Below are 24,580 nucleotides of genomic sequence, written 5' to 3'. Positions count from 1 at the left end.
TACAACGTAGATCGACGAAAAAATAGTCAAGTAACTACGCGTTATCAAAGATTACTCAAAAAGTAGTTATCAGATCTCGATAAAATTTATATGTGACCACATGATAAACATCAGCTTTCGATTAAATTAAAAATTATCAAAATCGGTACACCCAGTAAAAAGTTATTGCGGATTTTCGAGAGTTTCCCTCGATTTCTCTGGGATTCCATCATCAGATCCTGGTTTCCTTATCATAGTACCAAACTAGGGATATCCCCTTTCTAACAAAAAAAAGAATTATCAAAATCGGTACATCCAGTAGAAAGTTATGCGGTATAATACAACGTAGGTCGACGAAAAAAGCGTCAAGTAAAAACGCATTATTAGATATAGCTCGAAAAGTAGTTTTTAGATCTCAAATAAATTTAAATGGGACCAATTGACACACACCACCTTTCGATTAAAACCAAATTTGTCGAAATCGGTCCACCCAGTCAAAAGTTCTGATGTTAACATACATAAAAAAAAAAAATACAGTCGAATTGAGAACCTCCTCCTTTTTTGGAAGTCGATTAAAAATAGCTCAAATTGATAATTATTGTGTAGATTTCGTTTAATTCGAATAACGTTTCTTCAATTCTTCCTACCTATAATTATTACAATTATGTATTTTAATAATAATAAAACAATTTTTAACAATAATTTAACATTACGTGTCCAATATACACAACACACACAAAGCAACAAAACACAAACACAAGTGGTCAATCGAACAATAGGCAGTACACGAACGAGAGCTCTGACCATTGTTCGTATGAAATTGAAACTGACCCTAGTGATGCGAATCCCGGGACGCGGGATAAAGTATAATTAAAATCCCTTTATTAATGCAAACTATTATTTATTGAAGATAGTTATCTTGAGATTTACTAAGTTTTACATTTTTATTTCAATTTATTACTAAAGTTTTTAAATTATTAGTCAATATTGTATGTAAACTTTTGGAGCGAAGTTATTGTAAACCAGCGACCCGCCCCGGCTTCGCATGGTTGCAAAAACTATCAGTGTTCCTCTACTATATTATGCATGTATTATCCATATAATCCTTCCTTTGGAATCACTATTTTTAAAGCTAAACTCTAAATGTGACTATAATATCAATAACCTGGCGATGATTGGATGGCGGGATAACTATCCCATATATGACTATGGACAGAACACATGGGTCACGCCATTTTTGGCGCAAGCTTGTCCGGCCTATATCCAGCAGACTGCGATAGGCTGAAGTGAAGATGAGTGACGATACATGTAAAACTTCCTCTGGAATCACTCTATTTACTTATAGAAAACCGCATCAAAATCCGTTGCGTGGTTTTAAAGATCTAAGCATACAGACAGCGGGAAGCGACTTTGTTTTATACTATGTAATGATTAGCTTATTTGATTTTGAAAAATTTTGCTAATCCATTTTTGTTATTATGCATATTAGATAAATAAAAAGTCAATACAATCGTATAAATTAAAATTTTATTTAAGAAAATTAAGCACCATAAGCTTTTTAGACCATCATATCCAATTAAATTAGAAATAGTTACGTGTTTATTTGTGACGCCGCGTTGGCGCAGCGGTCACAGGCATGGATTGTACTTGTTGCGCTGGCGGTTGCAGGTTCGATCCCCGCACATGACAAACATTTGTATTGGCCATACAGGTGTTTGCCGTGGTCTGGGTGTTTGTGCAGTCCTAGTGGGTCTCAAGCGTGCCTCGGAGAGCACGTTAAGCCGTCAGTCCCGGTTGTTATCATGTACACCTGATAGCGATCGTTACTCATAGTAGGGAATATATCCACCAACCCGCATTGGAGCAACGTGGTCGATTAAGCTCTGGTCCTTCTCCTACATGGGGAAAGAGACCTATGCCCAGTAGTGGGCTATTACAGGCTGAAGCAACGTGTTTATTAATAATTATTAAATTAATTATCAGTAAAATAAAAATATAAGTAGGTACTCATTATTTGCAGTGTGATCGTTACAAGCGAATCGTAGTGATGTTATTATGTGTGTGCGTTAATATATCACATATTATGTTATTGAGAATTTTTGGAGGAAAAAGTTAGGTACGTATATATATAATAATATTGAGACATATAATAATTGTTATTAATAAAACATCCTGTGATTTGAAAAATTCATCAGTCAGATAAGAAAACTTATATACCCTTTTTTCTTTTTAGAAAAAAATCGATAACTTTCATCGATAAATTAAACCATATGACAGCAGGATACACCCGATCCCGTCGCACATCACTAGTCCCGCGGGATCGCAGAATAAAGCTCTATTGCTTTTCAATTTATTTGCCCTGCGCGTCTATCTCTGTTTTGAATTCAGTGAGCTTTTTTTATCCACCTTTATATACTGGAATTGTCAGTTATAATTCAATTCCTTTGACTAACCCGTTGGCGCAGTTTATAGTTACGCTGCTTTCTGCTCTGGAGATCGGTTTGATTCCCGTTTCAAGTTTGGTAATATATATTTATCTATATAATTATGTGTATGTAAATTTATTACAATAAAAATACAGTTATACCAGTCGATTGATACTCAAAAGCTTAAGGCATAAAGTTACCTTAGGAACAGATGATCGTGTTTGTGTGTTGAGCATATTATTATTATTTATCATCATCATCATCATTTCAGCCTATCGCAGTCCGCTGCTGGACATAGGCCTCCACAAGTTCGCGCCAAAAATTGCGCGAACTCATGTGTCTTGCCCATAGTTACCACGCTGGGCAGGCGGGCTATTATTATTATTTCTGTTTGAAATGAATTCAATTTTTTAAATAAAGCCATGTTGATTTATAGTATTACAAAGCATTTTACAACACAGTACCTAAAATTTTATATAAATTAGGTATACATTTTAGAAACAATAAAATTTCAGAGTGTATTAGCTACGCAGCTTATAACTAGATTTACTTTAGTCTAGATTAAGACTCAAAAAATGGCGATCAAAGAACTAAGTCGACTTTTAATCATAATTATTTTATAATACACACATCGTCCTAGTATTTTTATATGAAAATATTTAATGAAAAATCGCCGTTATCTCAATTAATATAAACACTATAACGGCGTGATATATCAAATATTAATTACAATTTTACTGACTGTACATATGTAAAATATTGAACATATTTTGAGCTTTATTTCGTACGAAATAAAGATTAAAATCGTGTAATAATTTTTCGTTTAGCGGAAGTGAAGCATCGTTACGCTTTCTGCGTCCAGACGTACAGACAGAAAAACTGTATAATTATTATATACGGACAGGACCGTGCTACTTTCGTTTGTATGTTAGTCGGCTTTAATTTTAATTCCGGAAAATTATTTGTTTTCTAATTATAATCAACTTAGAATTTTCCTTTATTGACATCGTTCGTTTAATTATATTTTCAACCAACTTCAAAATAAGGAGGAGGAGGTTTTAAATTCGATTGTACCTCGATAATTTTTTATGCGTCATCTCATAATTTTTATTGGGTGTACCGATTTTGATAATTATTTTTGTATTATAAAAGTTTGTGGTTGTCGTGTTATCCCTGACTTAATTATCAATTTTATTATCCGTGTTACTTTTAGAAAATCTAAGTTACGCTTACACTTCAGCGTATAATAGCCACTGCTGGGCATAGGCCTCTTTCTCCGTGTAGGAGAAGGATCAGAGCTTAATCCACCACGCTGCTCCAATACAGGTTGGCGGATATATTTCTTACTATGAGTAACGATCGCTATCAGGTGTACATGATAATAACCGGGATCGACGGCTTAACGTGCTATCCGAGGCACAATGGGGAGACTCACAAGGACTGCACAAACATCCAGAACACGGCAAACATTTGTATAGCCAATACAAATGTTAGTCATGTGCGGGGATCGAAACTGCAACCACCAGCACAACAGCCACAAAGCAGTGCTGTAAACCGTTGCGCCAACGCGTCCTCTTAGTTTTGAAACAAATAAAGTAAATGAACATCATTTGGCCTATATTAATAAAATAATAGAATAACTGATAACACCTGATATCAACGAATAAACTTTTCAATCTTACGTTAAGAAAATAATAAAGATAGAATTAAATGAACAAGACACATTCGATTGGGCACAGCATTTCTCGCCCAAAATCTGGAAGAATTCTCCTCGGAAAATGATTCTAACTTACAGAAGACCACAGATAAATAATACTCGTATAGAGTTGTGTTTCTGTGGTGAGTAAAATATCCAGATCTGTTAAGAATGCGCTGTGTCGGTATTAGAGGTCAGATTTATAGGAAGCCTCGGGGCAACAAAGGAGTGGAAGCTTGCCTAGCCTTGGCCCCATATTATTTTTCAAATAAAATGGACAATTTTTAAAGGATAATACGCGAAATAAAATATGAAAGAAAAAGTAATTTACTAATATTTACTAGTCTGAATTTGATTATTTTTTTTGCCTTACCCTGTGCGGCCCTGGTCGACAGCGCTAGTAGGGTCGAAAACGTACTTGTAACGCTTCTGGTGCTACGGACCTCTGTAGAGTACTGTAACCGCCTACGAAGGACCAACCGCCTACTTGACAACATAGCGGTAGTTATACAGTATAAAAATATTAATCCATACTATTATTCTCTAAATTATTGAAAAAATATTAATGTTTAAAAATAATTGATTATATTTTACATCAGGCTGTCCTTATCTGGACCGGACCGGCTCCTGATCCAGTACGCCTTACCATACTTAATTATATTTTACATCAGGCTACCCTTGTCTAGCTACACCTGGTCCTGATAGAGCTTGCCGGATCTGGCATGCCTCATTCTATCCTGATCCGGTCCAGATACATGATCTGGTTGAACCTGACCTTTTTTCTAGTAGGGAACCTTAATCCTATTTAAATATTCGCTCAATTATTTTTCAGTGATTTTACAATGATAATAGTATTCTAATAGCGAGTAACAATGATAATACTTGTAACGATTTCCCCCATAAACCCAATAACCCCTTATCTCTGTCCAATATGTTCAATATTCAATATCAATTAATTGGTGCGCTTGTCGTACGTGTGTAGTTGGTTGGAGTGACTTTGCTTGTGGATTTGATGTTTTATACATTGGTTTTACTAATGTTTTTCTATATATATATATTTTTTTGGAAATCATGATGTATAATATTTAGTTTTTCATTCTAAAGTGAAACCTTAAATATAAAAATTTTGAACCTGACTTACAGGCAAACTTAAAAGTGTAGATAAACACGCATTTTTGAAATTATGTGATAAAATATACATTTCTATAAAAATTGTTTTTATATGACATCTATACAATAAATAAAATTGGAGTGTCTGTTTGTAATATTAAAATAACCGCTTCTAACTAAGTGCATATGGAAGTATACACGGTACATATACCAAATAACATTTTTTACAATTTTTGTCTGTCTGTCTGTCTGTTTGTCCGGCTAATTTCTGAAACGGCTGGACCGATTTTGACAGGACTTTCACTGCCAGATAGCTGATGTAATTAAGGAGTAACTTAGGCTACTTTTATTTTAGAAATGTATTATTTTATAACTCTGCGAACTGAACATAAGCTTTTTTGTTAAATTCCACGGATACGAAGTCGTGGGCAGAGCTAGTATTTAATAAAAAATAAAGTAGATAATATGTCGTATATAGCCAGCTCCATTCTAATTAGAAAGTTTGAGTTTATAAGATTATTTACAAAAGGACGACATTTAATTTCACCGGTTAGTAAACTTTTTATAAATCCTAAGCTACTGATAAGTTTTATCAGGAAGTAATAAAAATTTAAGTCTTTTGTTGGCAACAACATAAAAATTAAATTAATACTGGCAGTACATCGAGCCGCCTAGTTCCCTTTCTTCCCTTTGAATTAACGTATTCTACTGTGTGTTTGATATTTGTACCAATTTTCCTTATGATTCCTAATAATTAAAACTCAGTGATACAGTGTGTTAAAATTTCTCTTATTATTTTCTTCCCGCCTATTAATGCAACAATACAGTACTCAATTGCTCTCCCATCACGTTTTTTACGATTACACCAGCTTTATCACCTCAAATAAATTCGTAATCTAAAACTTTTGTATTCACAGATTTTGATACATGAAAAAAAGATAAGATTTGATTGTAAAAAAATAAAATGCATCATAAACTTTCTTCTATCTGTTGGATACAGTTATACATCAGATAGATTTATCAGTAATCGATGGAGCAGGCCCTTAATGCACTCACTTGTGAGCCAAAACTCAAATTGGTTAAACCATAAATGAGATTACAGAGTATTAGCGAAGTAAAAACATGTAAGCCGGTATTAGCACTTAAATAATTTCGAGTGGGGTTCGGTTTAAGTCAATTATAAGTGATCACACCCGGGTATACGTACGGACAGTAGAATATAAACACGAATATAAAATAGCATAACCCTTTACACGGACAGGACACAGGAACGGACACGGAAAATAAATACGAATTTTTTTTTATTAAATTTTTTAAATTTTTTTTATTAAATTTTTTATTTATACTAATAAAATAATAAACAAAAAATGGCATGAACTTTTTTGGGGGGTAATTTTTTTAAACGTTCTGTAGTATTTATTTCTCATTTATTTATGACTAGCGACATGCCTCAGTTTCGCACGGTTGCAAAAACTATCAGTGTTCCTCTACTATATTATGCATGTATTATACATATAACCCTTCCTCTGGAGTCACTCTATTTACTAAAAAAAATCGCATCAAAATCCGTTGAGTAGTTTAAAAGATCCAAGCATACAGACAGCGGGAAGCGACTTTGCTTTGTACTAAGTAATGATTATAAAGTTATTGGTTGCTGATTCCTAGATTTTCACTCGCTATTTCACCCCAAAATTTTGAAACTTATTCATGATTTTAAACACATATAGATTTTTTTAATAATTATTGCTGTCAGGTTTCATATTGCAAAATAAATTTTATTTTATTTATTAACCTTATTCAAATTAAATTGTATGTAGAAAAAGAATGGTATCACAAAATTATCTCATCAATTTTGGTTGTCACGGTACCAGGGCGACATAACTGGCCCGGAGTATGGGAGGGTTCTCTATGATGGGGTCGCTAATGCAAAAAGTCGAGTGTTCTTTTTGTGATACACAAGATAATATAGCATTAATGGTCGATGCGAATTCGATTTTTGATTACCGCTAACATTTTTTAAGTTTTCTTTTTACTAGTTTTGTTAAAAAATAATGAATGAAAAAATACTACAATGTTAAAAAGTAGGTACTATTGTATTCTCCGTAATTTATCATTTTTTTATTTTTATTTATTTATTTTATACTTAATTGTACACTACAAATATATTACAAACAAAGCATAAAGATAGTTACAGATAGTGAAGTACAATGGGCGGACTTATGGCTAATTAGCCATTTCTTCCATTATTTTTTTTGTCCCATTTATTATTTTTTAATGTAAATGATCAAGAAATGATGACATTCTGTATATCTTTCACTTTTGCTGACGACATTTTACTTTTTGGAACGAAGTTCCTTACAGCAGGCTTAACATTTGGCTGGGCGACCGAACTGAAAAAAATGTGATACTAAAACCGTAAGAAAAATATATAACGGAAGTGACGTAATATCAGTCACACGACTGTATAATATGACGTTTGTAAAACTAAAATATTACTAGTAAACTTTTTTTAAATTATTTATGTAATTTTATACTGTCGACAAAAATAAATAAAGACACGCGTTTTTTTATTTCACTTAATAGTTTGAATTATTATTATTATTATTTTGTTTGATTTATTTTATTTTACGGTATTTGTTATTTTCTAAAATAATTTCCTAAATACTTTTATGTACTTAATTAAAAATCAACCAACAAAATTAAAAAATCAAGAACTAGAAAATATATAAAAAAATCAACATTTTTTTTTTCAAATTGTGTTGCTTCTATGCTATCCGAAGGAATTTCGTTCCTACCTGGTGTTCCATGACACCACATAATTTTTTCTTATAAAAATCGATCGACTAGTGTAACTGGCTGTAAACAATAGAATGTCGCCTTTATCTACAAGATTATAGATTCTGTTAAATTTTTTAAAGTTATACTTATTTTGGCGCATTAGGGAAAAATTATGAGACGCGCGCGCACACCGTCACGAAAAAATCGACACCCCGAAGGTTGCTAGTCGAGAAGAACTTAGCAACGCGAAGTACACACACATTTTTGTTCTATCAATCTATCAAAAAGTTTTTATTATTATTATTTTAATTATTCATATAAAAAATACACTTTACATTAAATATATCTGTTGGTGTTAATGAAAAACAATCCATTATTATCAAAGAAATTGTTTGAATCCCGCGGGATAGCGACCCTCTCGAATGACAAGGATGCTCCATGTTTCTGTTCATGTTTATCCATTTGTTTGTGTAATACTGTTGACAGATATGTTATTGTGATATTATTCTAATAATAATGCTAATTAAAAACGTCTCATATGTCATATGTCATAATAAACGAATACCTACATCTTGTAACACTAAAACAACAGTAAAAAATTGTAATCATATATATTAATACGCTAAGGTTAAGATGTTAGCCACCCTTTTTGGAGAAAACCCCACAATTACTCCAAATAAATTATATATCATTTTATAGATAATTGCTTGCTCTACCGGCATCCATAACTAGAAAAAATATGATTGCTTTTGTTTTTGTAAATTAAATAATTATTTAAATTATATATATGACGGCTTTAATTTTGAAACAACGTCAACATGATTGACGGGCGGTAAATTTTTTACTTATTCAGTGTGAATTATTCGCACGGGTGTTGCTAGGATTAAAAATTAGTTTATTTTTTTTTCACATTTTGCCATAAAGCAAAGAATTATAGAATAATAAATACAATAGACAATACATAATCGATGTGTATGTTTTTTAACCTACTTCAAAAAAAAGGCTCTCAATTCGGTTGGTATTTTTATGTATCTACACAGATTACGCCTAGATATGTAATCCGACTTCAATCAGTTGGTGGCATACATAGTATTTTACTAAAGGGAAGTACGGTTTACACGTGAAGTCAGTTTTTTTAACGTAGTTTTTTTTTAATAATTACAATTATTGCAATACTCCACCACTTCGATGTTATATACAAAAAAAAAAAAAAATAATAATTAAAAGCAAAAGTTTAGTCACAAAATTGCCTAAATATAATTGTTCTCGTACCATGGTTGCTGTAAAGTATCCGAAACGTCGGGCATCTAAAAAAGTTAATAAACCGCGATAAAATCCGAAAAAGTTTTTTTATTATAATAAATTACTAGAATTTATTTATTTAAGTAGGTTTTCAATACACAATTTTTAATCATCATCATCTTGGTCTTTAGAAAATCAGTTATAACAAAAGCTACATCCAGTGCTGATACAACAACGAACAACAATTATGAACAAAAAACCTAATGATACGAGTTCGTGCTGTTGTACGGGAGTCATGTTCGTACATCCATTTCAACGATTATTTATTTATTTATATAGATAATCTCATACATAAAACTTGTTTATACCTGTATACACTCAAATCTCACTTTATTTTCAGTAAATCACCAAAATGATTCATAGCTTTGCGTTCTTTACGTAGATTTTGAACTAGATAACAACGAGGGCGTGAAAAAAGCCATTTGCCGTCGTTTATAAAATCATTATGGTATTTTTTTTTCAAATTATCTAAATCTGTATCTATTTTAAAAGTTTGTAATCAATGCTTTTGTACCTTCTATTTTATTACTTTAAAAAAAGTTAGTTTAAATTTAATCACAAAAATAAAAAATCGATAAAAATTGGTGTGAGTTTTAAAGCGTATATTTTGTAGTAAGTTATTTAATATAAAATCATATAATATGTACAGTTATAAAAAACAAATAAATCAGATATTATAACAAAAATTAAATTAAATTTCATAATACATATTTTGAGCATAATATCCCTCACATACTCAGTTTGAACAAAACTAGAGAAAAAACTAGAGAAACATTTATTTAAATAATTGTGTTTGCTCGCAAACGAAAAGAACCGACTTCAATTACATCTACAAGTAATACGACGTAAGTAGACGAAAAAAATTAAAAAACGCACTAGTCGTCACTACGATTTTCGAGCGTTTTCCACAATTTTTCTGGGATTCCATCATCAGATCCTGGTTTCCTTATCATGGTACTACAATTGGGGTATCTCCTTTCCAAAAAAAACAGAATTATCAAAATCGGTGGCTAAAAGACGAAGTTATCGCCGAACATACATAATATATATAACGGTCGAATTTAGTAACCTCCTCCTTTTTTGAAATCGATTAAAAATACTTACCATACAATTTTTTCGCAAACGATTATAATTGTAATACTTACAATACGAATGTATCGTCACCGATGCACTTAACGACAAGTCCACATAACATTGGCAGTACAAGCAAAAAAATCCCTTTTAAAAATAAAGGGTGCTACATAATCGAATTGCCATAATACGTCTCATTATTTTATTGAGCAGTTGAAATTTAATTTTCGTCAGTCCTAATGCCAGGCCCCCAGGGGCAGGGGGCGTGTGTCCATCAGGCCCCCTTTATAGCTGATTTGGGAATACGTATGGTGTGATTTCTTTCCTTTGTCATTTGTAATGAATTATCCTTTTTAATGTTTTTTTTTTTGAATTCGTTATTCGTAATTGAAATAATATTGAATGTAAACATAAACTTTAAACTATTTTTTTTTCCTAAAATAAAAAATGCTTGTTATCCCTAAAGTGATGAATTTGATAAATCAACAACACAACAATCTGGTTCGTTTGACATGTATCTGATAAGCGTGTGATATTTATTTTTAAGTACGTTTAACGTTGTCTGTTATTGTCGTTTGTCTTATTTACTAACCATTTCTTGGAATTTGAGCTAGTAAGTGCTATTTTTTTATGGCCAAATGTTTGTATATATACTAGTAATAATTTTAATTGTTTACGCGTATATCTTTGTGTATCTCTAGCTATATATTTTACTAGCTGTGCTCGCGACTTCGTCCGCGTAGAATTTAACAAAAAAGTTATCGTTAGTTGGCAGAGTCATAAAATAAAGAAATTTCTTAAATAAAAGTAGGCTAAGTTATCCCTTATTGCATCAGCTGTCTGCCAGTGAAAGACCCTTCAAAATCGGTCCAACTGTTTCAGAAATTAGCCGGAATATACAAATAGACAGACAGACAAAAATTAAAAAAATGTCATTTTTGTATATGTACTGTTTATATATCCATATGTATTTAGTAAAAAGCGGTTATTTTAATATTACAAACAGACACTACAATTTTATTTATTTGTATAGAACATGTGTGTATTTCGATCAAATCAAATATTATTTGTATTACTTAATAAGTATTATTATATAAGTATTATTATATAAGTACTACTATATAAGCTTATAAAGTACAGATATTTTTCAAGTATTTACAATTATAATATTACGAGTGGCATAAGTGTTATAATAATTAGAATTAGCAACTAAAGTTCGTGATTAAATAATTTAATTCAAATAGAAAATAAGTTTTTAACTTAATTTTATTTCCACCAGGTATTACGAAACGGGTAGCTTCAAAGCCGGTGTTATCGGTGGTTCGAAGCCGAAGGTGGCGACACCGCCCGTAGTGGACGCCATCGCCGCATACAAGAGAGAGAACCCGACGATGTTCGCGTGGGAAATACGTGACCGGCTGCTCAGCGAGGGTATCTGTAGCCAGGACAACGTTCCATCAGTCTCCAGTATCAATAGGTAAGGGTTCTAGAACATTCTGCTTTTTGTATACTAGGGTGCCAAAAAGCATACGCTTAACTACTTATCGTTACCGGCACCTGATGAGTAAGCAATTACCGTAGCTAGCAACGTCTGGAACTCTAGCCACCATACTTAACCCAGGAACAAAACACTACTTGGGAACAGTATTTTTTGGCTTTGATCTTCTATAAGGTCGGACAGTTTCAGATTTTGACCAGGTATGTCAATACCTGATGAAGCTGCTTGCTGAAAATCAAAATAAAAAAATCTCTTTATTTAAGAAGTGATCAAAGGCACATTTGATTCCTTATTTTGCATTTACGAATTAAATTAATCTTTAAAAAATTAAAAATTATATTTAATATATAAGCTGTGACTAATTCGGAATGTATATTACTCGGGGAAGAACCCATAATAAAGTCCATCTTTAAAAAAACAAACTGATTAAAAAAAAATTCTACGTTGCTAGTTATTTAGGTTATTTCATTTTATAATTAATCTGTATATTTTGTATACAATAATAAGTAAACAAATCAATTAACCTAACTGTGTTAACTTGAAACTATGTCAAATCAAAAATATTACAAGTAGGTACAATTAGTAAATTAAATTGCGTGAAAAATTAGAAATAAGAATCACTGATTAAGTAACATATAAAAATGCCTTAAAACTATTATTTATCTTAAATATTAAAAAAAAAAAAAACTTAAACATTAAATATTTGCAATCAAAAAGGTACAATATGAAAATAAAAATACGTCTAAAAAAACCAGAAAGAACTCAGAAAACTGAGGATGATGGACAATTAAAAGAGAAATTTTATTTAAATAATCAAAATATTAAATAAAAATAACAGTTAGAAATATCGAAAAGGGTTTTATCGACACCCATCGAAACGGAACCGTAAAAACGAAAGTTCCCAATCCATTCGTGCCGAGGCACTTCAGAAGCAACTCTGTCGAGTAATGCGATTTGCGTCACCCCAATTGTTTATTGATACCAATAACGCGTTATTGTCCGGTAATGGAGCCCTGGGGCTGTTGAAATGGAGCGTGGGGGCGCTTCGGGCTCGTTGTTACTTTTTTTTAAATGTATGTTTTTAAGAAATAAAAAATAAATTTTGGAACAATTGCTTTTACAATTTTTTAACTTGTCAAAATGCGTGACAGTTTATCGGCGAAATAAGCGTTTATCGACTACATTAAAAAACTATAAATTTTCTTACTATTATTATTATGTAGCAAACAAAATTTTGTTTGCAAATCCAATTAAACATTGAATCAAAATCTTAGAGTTATTAAATATCATATAACGTACAACAAATACTGACCGTTTGGTATATTAATTACTTACTGATAATTTTATTTTTGTTTATTAGACAGTAGATTATTCAGTATGCCTGGCTCATTATTGGGCATGGGATTATTATGTATGTAACTTTTATTTTGTGGGATCATAACTTTCTTTTTGGTGACTATGGGCAACACATATTACGAGTTCACGCCATTTTCGGCGCGAACTTGTGGAGGCCTATGTCCAGCAGTGGACTGTGATAGGCTGAAGTGATGAACTTTTTTTTATTTTGTTAAGTTTTTTTTGTGAATGTAATTGAATTACTTCGATTAAATTTGTAAGAAGAGGTACTTTACCCAGGAGATAAAATGTTTAATTAATTACATAGAAAAAACAATATCATCCTGGTAAATTCAAATAAGGCGGTAAAACAAACAAACAGATAAGAATAAATTAATAAACGGTAGCATAGATTAAATAGATATCGCACGTAATATCCTTTACATTTATCTTATCTGGCAACACTACGCGTAATTAGACGCGAGGATTTTTAATGTGGGTAACACTCGACTTCGAGTGCAGATTATGGTTAATCCATATGTTATCGTTTTTCTATTCATTACAAATTTATGTTAACTAGCTGCGCCACCTGGTTTTACCCGCGTAATTTCCAATCCCGTGGAAAGGTCGGGATTAAAAGTAGCCTCTAGCTTATGTGTTATTATAGATCTTCAGCTATCTACGTAATAAGTGCCATTAAACTCGGTCCAGTAGGTTTTGCGCGAAGTAGTTACTACATTAAAATTGATTAGCCCGTTGGCGCAGTTTGTAGTGATCCTGCTTTCTGCTCCGGGGGTCGTGGGTTCGATTCCCACCCCGAGTCTGGGTGTAATATAAATATTTATTTATATGTTTATATATGTATTATTTATGAGTATGTTTATCGAATAAAAAATATGTAGCTATACCAATCGGCGTTGCTTACTTTAGGAACAACGACCGTGTGTGTATTGTGTAGACATTTATTTGTAAGTAATATTATCTCGAAGTCTTCAGTTTATGTAAACTTCTCGTACAGAGCATCCAACTCTTATGATAATTTAAATCACAGGAAAGTTTCTGAAACGAGACATTTTATGAGAAATGATATCTATCTAGATCAATCTTTTGTCCGTCAAACCTTTCAAAATTTAAACGACCTTTAAATCAAAATGATGTTATTTGACCTTTTTAGTTACACTTCAGCCTGTAATATCCCACTACTGGGCATAGGCCTCTTTCCCCATATAGGAGAAGGATCAGAGCTTAATCCACCACGCTGCTCCAATGCGGGTTGGCGGATATATTTCCTTCCCTACTATGAGTAACGATCGCTATCAGGTGTATATGATAACAACCGGGATCGACGGCTTAACGTGCTCTCCGAGGCACGGTGGGGAGACCTACAAGGACTGCACAACCTTTTTGACCTTTTTAGTAAAAAAGCAAAAAGCATAAACAAAAGAAAAATAGTTTTTGTTTTGTATTTTACATCGACCTTTTATTTTGCTCCTTATATACGAAATAATCTATCTATATATCCATATATACTAATAAAGGGAGAGCTGGTATTCTGTTCGGTTATAGGTACTGCGAAAACCACTAAACCGATCAGAATAATACTTATACCATAAGATGCAGCGTCTTTCGTAGATTTAGTATATTATATATTGGTGATTACTTATCATGTATGGACAGACAGAGGTCGCTAGTAATAAAATATAATAAATAAAACATGGAACCAACAACAGAGCTGGTGCGGCTTGTGAAGCGGCTGAAAAAACTAATGCATACAAATACAGAGGTCTAGGCTCTGAATATGATTTTGTCCCATTCGCTGTCGAGACCCTTGGTCCGTGGGGTCCTAGCGTTATAAGACTTTTTAAGGAAATAGCAAAAAGGTTATTCGATGTCACAGCAGACCAAAGAGCTGGCAGCTACTTCGGACAAAGAATTAGTCTAGCTATTCAAAGGGAGAACGCTGCCAGTATCTTCGGAACCTTGCCTGAAGGGACTTCTTTTAATAATGTTTTTTAGTTATTATATTATGTATATATGTATAACTTAAGGTTTTTTTAGTGTAATGTAATTTATCTTATTTATAAATAAAAACATTTAAGACATCGTTTTTGCTACGTACATTACAGTACCGAATAAGTAAAATGAAAATAAGATAAAATTATGAAATAAAACATTCAAAAGAGTAACATTGTCCCCATAACAGTAACTCGAAATGGGGTAAATTCATGGTTTCATACGATTATTATAAGTGAAGCAATAACTCAATGGATGCGAGGCAGGATATCCTTCACGATGCGAGCACGTGTCCACTTCCGCTCCGCCATCTTTGTCGCTCCCTCCTTCCGGCGAAACCCTTGCTGAAGCTATGAAACGTGATGTGTTCATTTTTCAGATTATTCTTAACTTAATTTTTGTGTGTATGTTGTGTAGTAAAATAATTATTTTGTTGTGAGTACCCACATCTACTGTTATTAAGAGAATATTTTCGATCAACACTAAAATATTTTTTATTGTTTTTTTTTTTGTTATTCAAATATGGTTCAAGAGCACTTCTCAATCATCATTTTAAAAATTAAAATTATATTCGTTTTTAATAAATAATTTTAATTAATGTGAAGTTACCGCCGATTTGGAATCGACAAGAAACTCCGCCGTACTTCTTTTGATCACGTTATTATTGTACAAGAATTATTCGCTATTTTCCGAACCCCACCTAACTCTTTCCATATCTGTATACTAAACAAATAAAAACATACTCTATTACAATAAACTAAAGTTCCTTTTCCAACAATAGTCGAATACAATGCAAACTTTCAATAAAAGGGAAAAATCGCTTAGTTTTTCGGTGATAACATTTCAACATCTACCTTCTAAAAGCCACGCCCATTGTCGAAAAAATATTGAGTTATACATAAAACAATACACATACATATATAGTATTATTATAATAAAATACGTAATAGTAACTATGGAGTTTCTTGGCGATTCTTCTCCGCAGAATCTACATTCCGAATCTGCGGTAACTTAGCATTTTACGATAGGTAATTAATCAAGTAAGTAAACGAATATAATTTTAACTTATTAAATGATGATACAGAAGTGATTTTGAAGCCTACCTGGATAAGGCATTTTGTTAAATTAGGCTCAATGAAATAATTTTGATGTATTTCTATTTGCATTTATATAAATACATATTTTTTGTATAGTAATTGCTAATATTCAACAAAAAAAAACTAACTAAAATTAATGAAAATATTATATTTTAAGATCGTCTCATTAATATTAAATAGATATAATTATATTTTTAAATGTATATCAAATAACTTGTTATCAGATTTTCGAGTAATTTATTGTTATCTATTTTTATATTATGTATTAAATTTATAGTTTATAACCTCTTATATAACTACAGGAAATCAGTTGCTTTATTTTTATAGTACCTGTTAATCTGATATTACTTGATATCATATCATATCATAATATCATATCAAAACAATTGAATAGTAATAATCATCATACTTAGAAAACCTCATCTCAAAATTCAAAAGGTCGATTCGAAGTCAATTTTAAAGTAATTCTCCATACAAGAGCGTCATGTCGCGGTCACGTGACGGCCCCGTGCCGGCCACGTGTCGGTCACGTGCCGGTAATGTCCCGTCGACGGCTGCGGTCTCATGATGTATAAATACGAAAGTATTTGCCGTTTTCTCATTCTACCCTCGGAATTTTGAAGTTTTGCAATTTTTTAAATTGGATTTATCTTTTTTTATTTTAATGAAGTGCTTAGTGCTTTTTACGTGATATTAGCGTTGCTAATATTCTTACGGTATGTCACGTCTGGTTAGTATTACTTAGTAAATAGTAAATTAATCTTGAAAGAATGTATATATTTAACTCGGCGTTCGTCGCATCCCTGTAAGCAACACTTTTGCTCGCTACGGGTGAAAAATACCCAAATTTTATATCGTGTATCCATTTATTCTTATGTATTATTATTATTATTATTTTGTTCATACGTAAAGGAAGTTTAGTAAAATGTTAAATAAAAGTAAGTAATCATCGTTAACAGTATTTATTAAACAAATAGATAAACGCTACAATTATATAGCAAACAGCAACTGTTTTTTATAACTACTACTGCAAACAAAAAAAAAATATTACTTTTCATTTTTTTATCAATCATATGGCTTTAATTTTTACAAAAACAGTCTTAGTTTTAATTTAGAAAAAAAGAAATTATATACATTTATGATATCTTACCTCTCTAAATCAATATAAAAATAACAAAATAAAATTACTAAAAAACAACAATCAGTCTTATGTCTTTAGGAAAATGAGTTTTTTTATAATATAATTATTCAATTTTTAGTGCGCATTCAGAACATACAGGCAAAGAATGCTCTCTACATAACATTTTCTTGCAGATTTGGCAGCATGAGTTGGTTTTTCGATCCTTTTTAGGTGGACAAACTTGGCATCTTGACGTGGCACACCTTTTTCTTGATGTCATGGACATGGGTTCATTTTCGGTATCTATATTTGGCAGCTCTCCTTCCTTGTTACTATCTCGAAGTACAAATTTTATTATCTCTTTTATGTAGAGGGGCAAATTGAGTATTTTTGATCGTCTTTGGACATGCGGTGTGATAAGAGATAGGGCCAATGTCTTTATATACTGTCGTCTTGGTTGGCATTTCAGACTTCTTTCTTGTTCATTAGATTTCACTATTACATATGCATTGATACCACCTATGTCCAATAATCCATAAAAGATTACCAACGGCCATCTCTTGGTAATGCGAGATACGGAATAGGTGCCAGACATTTCATCCACAACATCAACTCCACATTTGTTGCTATTATAATCAGTGATCATCTCTGTTTTTTTTCTTTTCACCAGTTGAAACATCAATTCGTGCATCATGATGCATTGTAGAGGCTAACAAAACAACTCTGCCTTTCTTTGGCACGTAAGAAACCAACACGTGCACGATGCTATGAGAACGAGTTCTAACACGCGGAGATGGTTTGTTTACTTTCCATTGGGTTGTTCTATCCTTGCCTAAATAATAACCACGTTGCAAGGTACTTACAGGGATGTCTTCTAGATATTCTGGTATAGTAAGGCCTGGTCTGGTAACTGAAATTGGTGGCTCAGTAGCACTTTCCGGTAAGTTTTCGTGAAAAAGTTCGCCTTCTTGATCTGAGTCAGTATCGTGTTCGCTGAACTCTTCAAAATCTTCAGTTTCGGAACAACTGCTATCGCTTTGTTCCAAATACTGTTGAATATCTTCATCAGCAACCACATGGCGTGCCATGATACGGTCTAATTACAAAAACAACGTACATTAATTTTCAAAAAAGTATATAGCATAAATAATCGCTACGGGTGAAAAATACCCATACTCACTTTGCACGTCCACCGTTCGCAAGCGCGTCGCGCTAAATAACTGTCGAGTCGAGAGTACAAAGTCAAAGACACAACTTGAAGGTACCAAGAAGCGCGGCGCGCTGTGATTGGCTAATCAAAAAATATAAACAAAAATTAATAGGGCTGGGTGAATTTTACCCATAGCGAGCAACGCCGAGTTAAGTATAGATACTTACGTTTACGTTACGTTTATGTTTATGTTACTTTTATACTTCAGTCTGTAATATCCCATTGCTGGGCATAGGCCTCTTCTCCATGCAGGAGAAGGATTAACTATATATTTACTTTTTTAAGTATCTAATAGTAACTATTGTATTAAAATTTTATATCTATGTGCCTTTTACAATACTCTTTTGCTTACTTTTTTAAATTATACTATCAATTTTTAAAGAGTCTTTAAAAAAATGAAACTTAAACCTTTAAGCCATATTCATACAAAAAAAAAATAGTGTGGAGATATAAATATTCAGTGATATTTATACTAAATAACTTCGTTGGAAAAGCTCTAGCAATACGTTTATACTTAAAAGATTTCACATTGAAACGTAAAATGATATTACTTAAACCTTAAGTGGACGATCATAAATCATACCACTAAAAATGAAACAAGTAAAATCATAAACATAAAATCGCCCTTCCGAAACAATAATAATAAAATAAAAAACATTTAAAAAAACGCCAACACGCAAGACGTGAAGACATTTTTAATCGAGGGCGGCCGACGGCGGGTAATTGAAGCTATAATTCTGGCAACCCCATTTTGACATTTGGTTTTTTGCCGCGCGAAAACTGAATAATTTGTCAGATAGGATAATTTGGGTTAGGTTGTTTATGGGGTCGAGATCGTCGACGCTGGGTGTTTTATCATGTCGTGTTGCTATCAACAATTTTGATAGGTTTTTTTTATGAATTTCGATATTGCTAGCCTGCATTTTTAATGTTTTTTAAGTTTTCAATTTTCAATTTAAATCAAGAAGTAATTGTAACTAACCTAACATTATTTAAAACCATTTACCATTTTTATTTTTTATTTTACGGAGCTCGATATTTCGACATTAGCTACGAATGTTTCATGCACAAGACATAGACGTAGCTAACATGGTACTTAACTATCCCGTTTTTGAACAATTTTAAAATAACTATGTTCATTAAAAAAAATATTTTGCAGAGCTCGATGTTTTAACATTATCTACGAATAAATTGTTCACGAGACTCGTGAACGTCGTATAATTTTACATAATTTTAGTATCGAAAATAACCGTGTTAATTTAAAATCATATTGTAACCTTAATATGATCTCTTAGTATTTCTAATTTATTTTATAGTACATGTACTATTTTATTTGTTTCCGGTTTTTACGAAATGTATTATGGTATGTAAGAGATGATAATTTACAAATATTCGCCAATAATAGAATGCATTATTTCGCAAAGGAAGATATTAAAATGTAAGGGTGATGTACGAATAACCCTTCCGACCGGAAGCTTGTAGTTCCCGCTTTTTGCGATGTTGCCATTATAAAAGTTTACCCTTTATGAGATAAAATTAATTTTCCTTTTAAATGTATATTCAACATCCGGATGTTTTGTATAACACTATGAACCCCAAATACGTAAATATAATATATAATTAATTTTAAATGCGAAACGGATGTGTATTACTTAACTATATTTTTTGTTCAAAAATTTTGCGCTAAAAATGAAATATAAATACATATCTAAACAGGCCATTCACCCCAGATAAATCCAAACACACAAAATTTAATATATTAAAATAAATATAAAAACAAAATAAAAAACAACGTTCATAATAACAATAATCTATCAAACAACAGTGTGATAAGTCCATTACAGCCCTAATTCGAGTGTGACCTTTTTGTTATAATAACTTTGCGAAACAATTTTTGCATATGTCAACATCGGAGATACTGGCAATAATTCACCGCGCGCGCTATCCATCATGGCGCTAAATGAACTGTCAACCAGACGGCGGCAAAATGGCCGCGATACGAAATAATGACATCGCACTGTGTCCTTAAATTTGCTTACCTCTTGACAAATTGCATGTTATTATTAACTAGATGTTGTTTAAACCATTTTGAGTAGTATATTGTTGTAACTATGATAATAAAAATTTACAGTTTTTTGTTATTTTATTTACTTACTTTTAACGTACTGTAAAATAACGTAAAAAACAGGATTTAAATGTTCTAAAAGAGAAGTTTGCAAATTTTGTACAAGACAAGAGAAAAAGAGGAACTACGCTGATAAAATCATAGTTGAAATTAGTCATAAAAGTTTGGAGCTTATCCTCTAGGAACGTCTGACAAAATTTAAGGTTTTCTTAGTTCAACAACGTAACTTGTTATTTATACATTATGTTGTATGTATAGGGAAAGTAACAGGAGTTGTAGGCTATATGACATCATTATATACCTTATAAAAATGATGCAGTATCTAAATCAGTCTCTTCCTAAATCTTTCTAATTGTCCAAATATAAATACATGACACTGAAAAAACTTATATACCATATTTTTCTATTTTTAAAATAAAAATAATCGTAGAAAACAAGCAATAAATCACGCGACAGTCGCGCGATACTCGCGACGCAAGCGTAACGAATCGCGGCCGCTGCGACCAAATTGCATATTGATGTCGCCACGTGGCGGGACAGAGCTGTGTGAGCTGTTTTTTGCTAATGGAACATTCTTGTAACTAATATAATTGTTGTATGATTATTATTATATTAGCTTTTACCCTCAACTTCTTACCCACGGAAATATTTTCTACGGAACATTCTCCGAGATGAAGAGTCATTCATCATTTCAGCCTATCACAGTCCACTGCTGGACATTGGCCTCCACAAGTTCACGCCGAAAATGGCGTGAACTCAAGTGTTTTGCCCATAGTCACCACGCTGGGCAGGCGAGTTGGTGACCGCAGGACTGGCTTTGTCGCACCAAAGACGCTGCTGCCCGTCTTAGGTCTGTGTATTTCAAAGCCAGTAATTAAATGGTTATCCCGCCATCGGTCGGCTTTTTAAGTTCCAAGGTGGTAGTGGAATGGTGTTATCCCTTAGTCGCCTCATACGACACCCACGGGAAGAGAGGGGGTGACTATATTCTTTAATACCGTAGCCACACGGCAGAGATAAAGAGTAGTTTTGTGCTATTTCAAACCTAATTTTGATCACGATCCATTCAGCCGTTTTATCTATACTAATATTATAAAGAAGAAAGATTTGGTTGTTTGTTTTCATTGAATAAGGCTCCGAAACTACTGAACCGATTTGAAAAATGCTTTCACTGTTGGGAAGCTACACTGTCCGCCGGTGACATAGGCTATATTATATTTTCAAATTAATTAAGGGGAAAAACATATTTTAAAATTTTTGTTAAATACCCGGGCGAAGCCGGGGTGAGATGCTAGTCATAATTATATATAAAACATCTATTCGAAGCTTTGCTTACATTATCCTATTAGCAATTTAAATAACATGATATGAGTTTTAATATGTAAAAACGAACGCCCATGTGGGAGTATGTTTAATGCAAACAACTCAAAATATTTTTGTTACAGACATTCATAATTAATTCAAGAAAATAACAAATTTTACTTTAACATTATTTTAATTACTTTTTTGGTCAATATGAAAAATTATACGAGTTTAGTTATTAGTAAAATTTGTTATCATTTGATAAAGAAAGGCCTATCGATAGTAATTGTTCAAAAACTTGAATCAACTATCGTCTTTACTCCATAATAAATTATAGTAATACTGTATTAATTTATTGATAAAGTAAAAATAATAAGTAACTAATCAAATATTTTAAACCCGATTTCAAATTATAATATATTTTTTAAAACATTTTAAAGTTTATTTTATCAGCTGTACTACTTTCTTTTAAAGAATTTTGAAGTTATAAGAAAATAATTTAATTCATAAAATTAGTACAATAAAAAGCATTCTATTTAACTTATTATTAAAATTACTTTTGATAGTGTGTGCCGACCCTACCTGAAACCGTCCCCAGAAGCTCTGGCTACCTTACTCACCACATGAACACTGTTATGATCTTCAATAAGGTCGAGGTACTTCCCCAGTCAGGCTGCTCCAGATTTTGAGCAGGGTATATTACACTGTGCCCTAATAGATAACTCTACTCAACTTTTTTTATCTTTAAAGGATCGTCCGAAACAAAGCGGCGGAGAAAGCGAAGCACGCCCACAATCAACAACAACAACAACAGCAACAGGAGCAGGAGATCAGTTCTGCGCAAGGCAGTGTTGTTTCTGTACGTATACATTGTTGTATAATATTGGAAAAAGAATGTGACTTTGTTATTCCTATATCTTACATTGTATATTTGGTAAATTACAAGAATCTGCCAGTATTTGGCAAAATTCTTGATATAATTTATTGTTGGTTATTCAATCAAATCAAAGTTTCACTAAACTCAAAGTTTATTTCATTCAAATTGGTAAAAGCACTTTAGAATTGGTTATTGTGTAATTTGATCTTTATTGTATTAATTCAGAATGTTGATTCTGCAAGAACCACCAGCTACCTCCTGAAAAACAACATTTTTTTACTATCAATACATTACTGTATAATTATAGCTTCAGTCAAATCTCCTACATGAAAGTCAACATAACAAAACCCTCACATTTCTATAATTTATCCTTAATTTATAATATTCTTTTGTACATGTGTTTGTCACCTAACTACTTCTAAATGGCTCGACCGATTTGGTTGAAATATCAGCGTGTATTCATGTGTGTATTCAAGGGTTTGTGAATGATTAGAAAAATTTGGACCCGGTAGTAGGGCCGCTGTCAGTATATCAGCAATCAAATCAATTGGTAGCTACTATTTCGGGCAGGACAGTGTCAGGTCCACTAGTATAAAATAAAACATTAACAGGTGATAACCCACGCCGGTAATGCCCCTGGTACCACAGCGGTGTTGTCTCCCACCACCGAGCACGTCAACAACACCGGCAGCTACAGCATCAACGGCATCCTCGGCATTGAGCAGGTGGATGGACTTCATAATGGCAATGGCCTGAAGAGGAAGAGGCACGAGGACCAAGGTAAGATTAATAACCAAGTAACATTAACAAGCGTTGATCATACTTTCCCCAAGAAGGTTCAATTGTTGGTACTGGTTGTTGTTGGTAGATTCGTGGCGTGGATTTCATAATTTGGTTCAGTTTTCTAATGTCATAAAAACCAGTCGAATTGAGAACCTCTTTTCTTTTTGAAATGAACTAAAGACACAGCACGTGCTACTTAGTGGTAAGTTGTACCTTAGTGTTAAGCACTCTGGTGACTGAATTTATTAAATCGTTCCAGTAATTTTTGGGTTTATGACGAACGAACGAAAAAACGAACAAAAAAAATTAAATCTTATCTCCTTATATGTAGATTATCTAAATATTTTATGCGCATCTTGAGTCATGGGCCCGGAAACATGCAACGCAAGCACAAACGCCCAGACAAACAAACATCTGTATGACATATGAGTATTTGTCATATGCGAAGGTCGTCGCTTTATCGAGTTTAAAATCTTAATGAAATTATATTCTTAAACTATTATTATTTTTATTAATATTTGAGTTTCATTATTTTGTCATGTTAATTTACCTAGTTAAGTATATTATCCAGAAAGATGTTTTAAACCGATAACTGTTTGAAAGGGTGTATGTACCCTTTTGTCACAATAAAAAAAATTGACAAATAAAAAAGAAGGCTTAGAACTTACTCGTAATGCCTTACGACCTACATTCAATCGTATTATCCTTAACCCTAATTGTTATCTATTATCACAGACCATTAAAAACCGTCTATCTCTTTCGAATTTAGGTCAAAATTAATAGTCTGACAAATATAAGTATAATAATATTCAATTGTGTCTCTGCAAAAAACTTTTCTACTTAAGCTGAAGGGTTCCT

General features: G+C 32.4%; 1 protein-coding gene across 1 annotated transcript in view; it reads left to right on the top strand.

Annotated features, from left to right (window-relative positions):
- LOC123666466 (paired box protein Pax-5) overlaps positions 1–24,580 on the top strand; it is a 92,989-nt gene that overhangs the window by 54,132 nt on the left and 14,277 nt on the right. The window contains exons 4-6 of the mRNA XM_045600557.1: positions 11,642–11,839; positions 22,813–22,921; positions 23,551–23,719. Of these exons, the coding sequence (XP_045456513.1) occupies positions 11,642–11,839; positions 22,813–22,921; positions 23,551–23,719 (476 nt within the window). The remainder of the gene's footprint in view (positions 1–11,641; positions 11,840–22,812; positions 22,922–23,550; positions 23,720–24,580) is intronic.

This window comes from Melitaea cinxia, chromosome 26 (genome assembly GCF_905220565.1).
Source record: "Melitaea cinxia chromosome 26, ilMelCinx1.1, whole genome shotgun sequence".
In the NCBI taxonomy this organism is placed as follows: domain Eukaryota; kingdom Metazoa; phylum Arthropoda; class Insecta; order Lepidoptera; family Nymphalidae; genus Melitaea; species Melitaea cinxia.
This window is presented reverse-complemented; position numbering and strand designations above follow the sequence as displayed.